General features: G+C 44.8%; 1 protein-coding gene across 1 annotated transcript; it reads left to right on the top strand.

The window, feature by feature from the left end:
- The first annotated feature begins 741 nt into the window (after positions 1 to 741).
- On the top strand, positions 742 to 5,608 carry SRSF6 (serine and arginine rich splicing factor 6). The gene is made up of 6 exons (XM_040575523.1): positions 742 to 1,036; positions 1,425 to 1,573; positions 2,972 to 3,099; positions 3,326 to 3,534; positions 3,891 to 3,980; positions 4,104 to 5,608. The coding sequence occupies exons 1-6, from the start codon at positions 930 to 932 to the stop codon at positions 4,465 to 4,467; spliced, it is 1,047 nt and encodes a 348-aa protein (XP_040431457.1). The 5' UTR covers positions 742 to 929; the 3' UTR covers positions 4,468 to 5,608.
- Positions 5,609 to 10,646: the final 5,038 nt, after the last annotated feature.

Here is a 10,646-nt window from a genome sequence, read left to right as displayed (position 1 = left end):
GTAGTCATATTACTGTGAAAAGCCCATTAGAGTAAAACAGTGGCTTTAATATACTGGGAGGGTGCTTCTTATTTACAACAAAGCAAATCAGGATATGTAACTTGTTAACTTTTATCTGACATAAAGGCTGGCTCCCAAGTAAGCTGTGTCTGGAAAGCACCTGAAGAGAGGCCACTGGGCTTCCCAGCCCACTAGAGACCTGCTACTACTTACAGAAATGGAGTTTTTTCAATGCCAGGGGCTTGTTTAGAGCGCCCAGCCCAGGCTAGCTCACGGGGCACTGTTCCCAGACTGGCTGAGCACAGCCCCACGAGGCCGCCCACCCCCACCCGTCCCCTCCCAGCACCCCAGCGGGCCGGGCACCGGGCGGAGCTGGTGAGCTGGACGCCGCGGGTAACCCGCAGACGTCGGGCTCCGGCCCGCAGCGCGGCAGCCGCCGGGCCCCGCGGCTCGGAGGAGCGCGGACAAGGCCCCGGCCTCGCCCCGCGGCGGACACCACTGCGCGCGCGCCAAGTGGCGTCGCCGAGACCTTCGGTCAGGTCCCGCCACAGCCTGGCGCGTGCGCAGCGCCGGCTGCCGCCCCGCCGGAGCGCGCCCCGAGCTCTGCGCACGCGCGTAGGCACGCCGTCCGCCGCTCTCCCCCCCTCCCCCCGCATTCGCTTCTGCCCGTGCGTGGGAGCGCGATGACGTCCGCGGTGGCGTTTCCCTTCCCCCCCCCGCCTTCGCCGTAACGTCCGCGCCGGCCCCGCCCCCCTCTATAAAAGCGGCCGTGGGCAGCGGGCGCCATTGTGCTGCGGAGCAGGCCGCGGCGGAGCGTGCTCGTGGGCCCCCCGGCACCCTCTCCCCGCGCTCCTCTCCCTCGCGTTTGTCTCCTCCTCCTTCTTCTCCTTCCCTCCCCTCTCCCCTTCCCTCCCCCTCCGGCTGCGGACATGCCGCGCGTTTACATCGGCCGCCTGAGCTACCACGTCCGGGAGAAGGACATCCAGCGCTTCTTCAGCGGCTATGGCCGCCTGCTCGAGGTCGACCTCAAAAACGGGTGAGCGCCGTGCCGCGGGCCGGGAGCCGGCGGGCGAACGCCTCGGGCCCGGTACCGCGCGTCGCCTTATCCGGCACGGCCGGGCGGGCCGCGCCTGGCAGCTCCCCCCCCCCCCGCCCATGTTGTCGGCGGCTCTCGCGGCCTCGCTGCCGCGTGGCGCCCGACTCAAAATGGCGGCGGCGCGGGGGGGAGCGAGGGCGCTGCGGCGGGGCCGGCCCCCATTGTCCCGGCGCGGCTCGCGCTGCCAGCTTCTGCCCCCGGGGAGCGGCCGGGGGGCGGGCGGCGAGGAGCCAGGCGGGGCCGTCGGGCGCGTCGTCCCCACCCCGCCGCGCGGCGGTGCTTGCGGGGCTGGGCTTGTGGCTGACGGGCCCGTGCCTTCTCCCTCCAGTTATGGCTTCGTGGAGTTTGAGGACTCCCGAGACGCCGACGATGCCGTTTACGAGCTGAACGGCAAGGATCTGTGCGGGGAGCGCGTGATCGTGGAGCACGCCCGCGGCCCCCGCCGCGACAGGGATGGATACAGCTACAGTAGTCGCAGTGAGTATGGGCCCGTCTTTCTGCTTGGTTACAGGGCTGCTTCGGGCAAGGGACTGGAGGCAAGGGGAGGCAGCTCGGCTATGTTGGTAGGGCAGAGCCTGGGGTGATAGAGTGGATGGGACTGAGTCCCTTGGGGCTCTGGGGGTGGGTTGTCACTATCTCTGCAAGTATGAGAGCAGGGGATACCTGGTGCATCGCTGGGAGCGAGCTGTCTGTAGACATAGTGTTAATAGATGTTCTTCCTGGCACCAGCATTGCACTCAGGTACCCCCTTAAGAAATCTGCAAATGCAAATACGTGAAACAATTCTGGCTGCAAAATTGTGGCCCCTTCTAGAAAGGGTTTCTTGTTATTTAGAAACTATATGCTCTGCTAATTTAAAGGCTCCAGCGTTCTTTGGAGCATTTAGATAAATCAGTGATGTTCCATCACTAATGTTTATGAATAAATACCATTGCATAGTTGGGGTAGAAGCAGTCAGTTGTAAAATTTCATGTAATGGGTGGGGGAGGATTTCAAGCAAGAAATTACTGTCTTAAGTGGGGGATATTGTAAACGTTTCTGTGCTCAGCTAACTTGTGTAATTTCTTGAGGAGCTGAGCTATATTTAACTTAACTGGCCTGGTACTGTAATTAAAGTACTATGGCTCACTTTTCAGTAATCTCTAGACTGTGTGTTGGGGGGGGTGGGAATCTGTATTTTTTTTTAAATCAAATGTATGTTGTTTAAAATTGTTGCATGTTCAATTTCAAACTTTTTAACAAGTCCTTGATGTTTCAATTTAAAAGTGACCAGTGGGGCTGAGGCTGTGTCCACTGAGGCTAAGATGACTGCCTTTCCTGATTGGCCATGGCTTTTCCATACATTGTGTGACCCTTGCCCTATGACCCTTTGGCTGACCTTACCGGAAGCCATGACGACAGCAGCCTTTTGCCATTAGACGCAGGGTGATGGTGAGGATTCCAAGGGTTAGACAAAACTGGTTAAACTGAACTAGGTGACTGTTACCTTGCGTGTTTTGTGGCCAAACCACCACCAAAAACCTCATACTGTGATGTAAGTACTTAGTGTAACTAGTAAACGTTTTTGTAAAATGTAGAAATGCATGTAATCAGTTAAGTTTTATATTTTACAATGTTCTGTAAAATAAAACTTAGCAAGGTGAATCTAATAAGGAGCAGTCACTCTCTAACAGATCTTAGGAGGACAGACTTGTAGGATTTTAGTCTGTTTGATTTGCCATTAATATAGATTATGGCAAAATTGAAAGTTTATTGGAGGCATAGAGAAATAAAGTCCTACTCCAGTAAATATAACTGTTTAACTAACTTTTTCAGAACATTTTAGTTTTCTTCATGCTAGAAGACAATCTAACTTTATTTCTTTGCACAATAAAGGTGGGGGTGGTGGCGGATATAGCAGTCGGAGACAATCTGGAAGAGATAAATATGGACCGCCTGTTCGTACAGAGTACAGACTGATTGTTGAAAACCTTTCCAGTCGCTGTAGTTGGCAGGATTTGAAAGTATGTATTAATGTTCTATAATAGAGCATGTTGTGATTAGCAGGAACCAATAACTTCCTTTTAATGTAATTGTTCATTTTGATTTAAGTAGAAGTAATTGAGAAGTATGAATGTGCACGTGAATGCACACAATGCTTTTTACATCTGCTCAGACTCATCTTAAGCTAATGTAGTTGCAGAGTACAAGTGTATGGAGTGGTTGTGTAACTTTTCATCTACTCTCAAGGATTTCATGAGGCAAGCTGGGGAGGTAACCTATGCAGATGCTCACAAAGAACGTACAAATGAAGGAGTAATTGAGTTCCGATCATACTCGGACATGAAGCGTGCCCTGGACAAACTGGATGGCACAGAGATAAACGGAAGGAAAATCAGGCTGGTTGAAGACAAGCCACGGTCAAGCCATAGGCGATCTTACTCTGGCAGCAGGTCAAGGTAACTTTTGGGACGTGTTACTCTCTATATCAAGACCAGTTAAACTTGAGAATGGGTATATGTAGGCTGGCCTACAGTAATTACCTTCAATTGATATTCTAGGAATAGGGCAATTCCTGAGAAATGTGGAAGGAATTATTTTATGTGATATGGCAAAGCTGGTGTTGAGAATTTTTTGTGTGAAACATCAGATGTAATTGGCTGACAGTATATTGAGTCTGGGTGGATTAGTGGTATGTCTTGATGTGGGTGTATTACTGACAAGCTCTTTAATAGTTTTTCTGTGTTAGATGGCATAGCAGGGTACACCAGACAAAGAATAAGGGATGTTAAATGTTAACGTTAAATGTTTCTAGGTCACGATCTAGAAGACGATCTAGAAGCAGAAGTCGTAGGAGTAGGAGCAGCCGCAGCAGGTCCCGTAGTGTCTCTAAAAGTCGTTCCAGGTAAGTGATACATTGCTTTGTGTTGGTACAGGAGTTGCTGCTTATTAACTGATAACTATTTACAACAGCTATAATATAAGTGTACTTCAGTTCATGTAGAGTAACTGTCTTTCTTTTCAAAAGATCTAAATCCAGGTCACGAAGCAAAGACCGCTCGCGTTCCAGATCTAAAAGCAGGAAGTCTAGATCAAAGAGCAAATCGAAACCCAAGTCTGACAGGGGTTCGCGCTCTCACAGCAGATCCAAGGAGAAGTCTGAGAAGTCTCGGTCCAGGTCCAGGTCCAGGTCTCGATCTCCCAAAGAAAATGGTAAAGGAGATGCTAAGTCTAAATCCAGGTCAAGGAGTAGGTCTCGTTCCAATTCTCCACAGCAGCAGCCATCTACCAAGGCTCGTTCAGAGTCACCACCCAAAAGAGCTGCATCGAGGTCCCGTTCCAGATCTCGTTCAAAGTCTCGCTCACGATCAAGATCTAGTTCAAGAGATTAAGACTAGAACTCTCCTCTTAAATTGCACACTATTATGGAACATTTTTCCTACTTGTCAGGCCATTAGTGTTACGTTAGTACTTCAGAAGTTTTTTTCTATTGCAGGAGCAGATGGCCTAAGAACTAAGTAATGAGGCATAAAGGTTTAATTTGTATCCTAAATTTGAAATTACAAGATCAGATGGTGGTACAAAGCAGGAAAAGCCCCCCCCCCTTTTTTTTTTTAAAAAAATTCAGCTAAAACTTTGATTTTATAACATTTCCACAGGAGTAACTTAACTACTCTTAAGTGTAAAGTGGTTTTTATATTAAAAAATGAATATAACAAGCTTAAATCTGGGCTTTTTTGAAAGTATCATTTTTTTCATTTTTTTGTGGTTTTAGAACTGAATATCATTGGCTTCATAGGTTTACAGCTTGCTACCAAAGGTAGGATTGCCTTGCTGAGCAGGTCAGATAATTCTCTAGCTTATCTTAATTTGTGGGAGCAGGCTGCAAAACTATAAACTGTTAACATTACTAGGAAAACCTTAGACCAGCAATAAACTCAAGTTGGAGCATTTGTGTTGCATCTTAACTTGCCAAAAGAACATTCCCCCCCGATACTGTGACTGTATTAAAGGTAATAAAGGTACTCTGTAACCTGTGTCATACAGTATTGCTGCAAGTCATACTTTTGAAACTTAAAAGAATGAAAGTGCTCTGACATTTTTTTTGCTTGACTATCAAGTGACAGTTGTCAGACACTAATGTCTCTTGGATGTGGTCCAAGTCACTAGTATGTTGTATGGTTTGTCAGCTCAAAATATCTATTGGATATGAAAACTAGCTAAATAAAGCTGTCTTCCCTCCCTTTTGACTCATTTATGTTAACATTTTGCTTCAGAATAGAACTACAATCCTATTGTGTGTGAATCTGAACTTTACTGGAAGTGTAATCTCTTCGAGCTAGAGTTCTAGTCTTAACAAAGGCTTTGCTAAACCACAGTTGCCAACTAAAATTGTGGAATAGAACTCATCCCAAAAATTCCCCTTTATAGCTAAATTGATTTTTGTAACATGCAATAGGAAACATTAGAACTGCCTTGTACTCTTTATACAATGTGTAGTTTGACTTGTATAAAATTAAATTGGTGACTCAAGCTGTTGTGTTTATTACAGTGTTATGGACTTCTGGGAGAATGTTGGGGAAATAACAATTTATCCTACTTACCTCTTTTACTGGAGTAACTACTTTGTTTTAGCAGGAGACTTGGGAATTCTTGAAATAAAGTTGGTTTTGTGCTTGAGATGAGCTAGTCAACCAAACAGTTATTCATTAGAAAATTCATTAGTTTTTCATTGTCCTTCCTTAAAGTGTGACTGAATGTGAAAGCATCTCTGAGTTACCAGGATTTTTAGACACCTGTTGAGATAAATTGGATCATGTACTAGGAGCCGCATTCAAATGTGACTTGATGCCAACTTGCCAGGAGTTGCTGTATTAGCTAAACACTTCTCGCTATTTCCTTATCACAGCTTCAGCTTTTGCCTGTTACATACTAGTATTTGTTCTAGTAGAAGAAGGGATCTAAAGATGAGTGAAGCTTGTTCTGCTTCATAAGCACACATTCCTAGTGAAACATGAACTGAAGTCATTTCAAGGCTTATGTTGAGAGAAGATCAGATTACTTCTGTATTGCACACTTTCAATGTTGTATCTACCCCAATGCTGTGGTTTAACCCAGTCAGCAGCTCAATACCACACGGCTGTTTGCTCACCCTCCCCCCCTCCCTCTCTGGGATGGGGGAGAGAAATGGGAAAGTGAAGCCTGTGAGTTGAGATGAAGACAGTTTATTAAGACAGGAAAATAATAATGATAATAGTACTACTACTACTACTGTGTACGAAACAAGTGGTACACAATGCAATTGCTCACCACCTGCTGATATGCCCAGCCTATCCCCGAGCAGCTGGCCCCCCACCCCAGCTAGCCACCCCTGTATATTGTTCAGCATGACCCCATATGGTACGGAATACCCCTTTGGCCAGTTTGGGTCAGCTGTCCTGGGTCTGTCCCCTCCCAGCTCCTGGTGCACCCCCAGCCTGCCCACTGGCAGGGCAGAGCGAGAAGCTGGAAAGTCCTTGGCTTAGTGTAAGCGCTGCTCTGCAGCAATTAAAACATCAGCATGTTATCAGCACTCTTCTCATTCTAATCCAAAACATAGCACCCTACCAGCTACTAGGAGGAAAATTAACTGTATCCTAACTGAAATCAGGGCACCCAAGCATGGAAAAAATCTGCGCTGTTTGAGCTGCTGTGCCCAGCTTTCCTACATGGAGTTTTGCAGATATTTCTGTTATAACTAAATCCACAGTTCTGAAGACTGTTTGGTATCAAAGTTTATTTTCTGCATCTGGAATGAGAGCAGGCTACTAGGGTTAGTGATAAAAGTGATTTTTTTTTTTTAAAGAAATGAGGTTTCAGTTAAAGTATACTTTAGCAGAATGGCTAGCAAACTTACATGCTGTAAGTTCTGATCATTGCAGGTTGTACTTTCTCTGCTTTGGGCTTCAACAGTGGGGGTTTTAGTGGGGACTTTTAACAGAAGTCAGATGATTCTGGGCTACGTGTGTGGAAATATTTACCTCCCTGAAACTTACTGACACAAAAGCATGTTGGTTTAAAAAAAAAGGGGGAGTAGGTTAGATTTCCTGGAGGATTGCTACCCTTTAATTATCTTTTGGTAAAACGCATGCTCCTCAAAACAGGAATTGTGAGCTTGGAGATCAGTAGCTTAAAAGCTATGTATGTTTTCAATAAATTTGTAATAAAACAAGACAATAATTAGTTTCTTGCATGTGCCTGTAGATATTAATGACAGTTGGTTTCTATGACCAGTTCCCAGTGTGAGTTTGTATTGGCCTTATAGTAGCGGTTAGCGTCTCTCATAACAGTGCATTAGTTAGTGATGGCTTTTACCAACTATATTAGCTTTTTAAAGTAAGATTGTTAGGACAATGATTGTTTGAAGTCATCTTTATTCGTGAATACTTGGAGGAAGGGCCTAGATTGGATTTAACCAACCTGCCTATAACTCCTTTAAATGTTGAAGTTCTATTTAACTATTACTGGAACAATGTGTGATGTCTCCCGTGGTTACTATACAAAAGATAAATGGCCTTGTACCACACTAGTGAAACAGGAATTCCTTGGTATCACCTGGATCCTTCTGGATTTTTTCCTGTGGCAAGCTAGTAGGATTTCAATAGTGCCAGATACTGAGCCAGTGCAGTTAAGTGCTAGGCTTTCTATAACCTTAAGAATCCACAAAAACCCCTAACAAACAAACAACAAAAAACAAACAACAAAAAAGAACCAATCCCTTTAGCTCTGCTAGTGTCACTTGTTTGTGGCAGTGGAAGACAATCTGGTGTCAGGTGTGTTCACAAGTACGACTATTTCTGAGATCTCTTTTAGATGTTACAAAAGTGTAGTTTGCATGAATAATGTCTTAAACTTCATAGAAGAGCAAAAAAAGATCATAGAAGACTTGCATGCATAGCCGTATTGTGGGGCTGTAGCGTGTGCTTTCCATCAGCCTGCAGTAGCAGCAGTAGGTGATGGCAAAACCATCTGGTGTTGCTCATAGCTCAATTTTAACCCTTAACTGCAAGCCAACCCCCCTGAGTTTTTACTGTCCTGCATGATGCCATATGGCATGGAATGTCCCTTCGGCCAGTTGGGGTCAGTTGTCCTGGTTCTGTCATCTCCCGTCTTCTTGTGCACCCCCAGCCTCCTCACTCATGGGGCAGTACAATAAGCTTAGAAGTCCTTGACTAAACAGAAGCTCTGCAACAACTAAAACATCATTGTGTTATCAGCATTATTCTCATCTTAAACCCAAAACACAACACAGTACATGCTACTAGGAAGAAAGTAACTATCCCAGGTGAAACCAGGACAGGGGGATGTGCTTATGTATTAGGTGTCCTAACTAATGCAATATAAATTTGTTCTTGAAAAAATACGCATTGTCATCAAACATGAATTGAAGGATTGATTTTTAAATGTTAGTGTCAGCAGTTTTTGAAGGAGAAATCAATGCTGTACCATTAAAAAAAAAAAGTCAAGTTTAGAACCTCTGTGGCGGTATTTGGAGTCTGTTTCAAACCTGTTCCTGTTTTTGAAAAACATGTCTCTTCCTACATTTTGGTGTTTGACACAATTGCAAATTCCATAAATTAGCTATTCCCATGATGTTAAATATCTGCCTTAAAGGTAGATGGTGCAAATGCCTCACACCTTTGCTGTGTCTCAAACTCTGGCAGACAGTAGGAAAGTGTTTATGTAGGTGATGAGTCAGAATGCTTGTCATGAGTGACCTGTAGCTTTGGAAGCATTAATGCGATCCACCCTTTTTCCACAAGTTTTGTTTTGTGGTTAGGTAGACTTGAATAGTGCAATGTGGGCTCTTAACTCTCAAAGCTTCTTTACGCTATTATTTTTGCTAAACGTGTATGCAGATGTTGAAGAAGTTTCAGTTGTTTCATTTTACCTGGCTTTGTGAGATTTGAGCTTAATTCCTTTTAGCAACATCTTTCAATGAAATGTCTAAGTTGCTTAACTAAATAAACACAGCTGCAGTAACCTGTATGCAAGGGAATAGATTACAGCAATTGGTATGATCTATACTGCTGGAAGAGTAGTGGCAATAGGAAGATGTCTACAACTAGCACATGTTTTGGAAGGTATGTACAATGGTTCATAGTTTTGAAGATGATCCTGGGTGATTGTCTACAGGGCTACATCCTCTTGTTCACAGAAATTTGCTCCTGCAGGGTGACCTGCTTTGATTTAGAAATCTCGAATGCACATTTTAAAAAAGGAGTATTTTGACTTGTTTTAAAAGCAAAACCTTAAGTTTTGCTCGAATGTTTTGACTAAACAGGGCCACAGTTCAGTAATTTCAGTCCAAAATACTGAAAATCATGGAGGTGAAGCCAGAGTTGGAGGTGACTGGAAGATGCAGCTTGTGCTCTCATGTGGATGGAGGTGTAGGTGGAATTTGGCAAATAAATGGTCTGTGCAGCTCCTGGAACAGATTATGTTGTGTATATGAGTAGTAAATATTAATGCTGTTAGGTAAGTAGGTGTGAAATAGATCACGTCTCATCTGCTTGGTGTAATCACAATGTACAACTGCACCTGATTTATCTGCTAGTCAAGAGAAATGTTGCTCCTAGAAATGGGTAAAGTGCAAAACCTTTCCCCTCTGCAGCATTTGTGTTCCTTATTCTGCTCAGTGTCAGCATCACTGCTCAGCATCAACATGAGAAGAAAATAATGCTGCATACAGTCTTTCGTGATCATAGTGGCACAACAGTTACATTGTGCAATTAGCTTGAGGGGCAGTGTGCAACGGCTGCCCTGGGATTGCAAATCCTGTTCTGCTGAGCTGCCTGGTAGAGGCATGCCACTCAGCCTAGAGTAAATGCTGCCAGTAACTGGGAAGACAGCATAAAATATTTTAAAAGTGCCTCTTAGTTACCTTGTCTTGGTCTATTCTCTGATGATTAATAATTGTTGCTCTATGAGCTGAAAGTGTAATCCACAATTTGCCATAATTTGGGTGTCACCTATTACGTCTGACAACTATAAGCAGAATTTTTCATAGTTATCAGGTTATGAAAACCCTCTAGAGACAGTGAAACTGAGGAACAGAACCAAAGTGACTTGCCCAGTGAATTAATAAAACAGAAGCTATGCGTGCCAGTTTGTAGTTCAAACTCTTATGTTGCCTCATGTTTTGCAAGGTCTCAGTCAGGCTGTTGGGTCAAATGAGTGTGAGATATGACTGAAGGTGAGGAGTGGCAGGCACAGCCACCTGCAGGGTACTGCCATCCTGCACAGCAGGAATGCATTAGGATTTATGTCTTGTATGTATGTCTCTTGGTAGGCACTGACTACTGAAAGTGGCAGTTACATTAGACACAAAGAGCTTGCTCCTGCTCTCCCCAAAGCAAGCAGAAATACCAGTTACCCCGGATTTCATATGGCAGGATGTGGCCTGAGGGGTGTACAGAAAGTTGCCTCTCCCAGCCTGTCCAACGTGTATCAAGTGCTGTTTTCAACAGCTGTACACCTTTTTGCACTTCTTGTTCTGCTTCCGGTCTTGGTTTCTTCAGCTCCAACCTTC

This window comes from Cygnus olor, chromosome 16 (genome assembly GCF_009769625.2).
Source record: "Cygnus olor isolate bCygOlo1 chromosome 16, bCygOlo1.pri.v2, whole genome shotgun sequence".
Classification (NCBI taxonomy): domain Eukaryota; kingdom Metazoa; phylum Chordata; class Aves; order Anseriformes; family Anatidae; genus Cygnus; species Cygnus olor.
The sequence above is the reverse complement of the archived record's forward strand: the minus strand, read 5'-3'. Positions and strand labels throughout refer to the sequence as shown.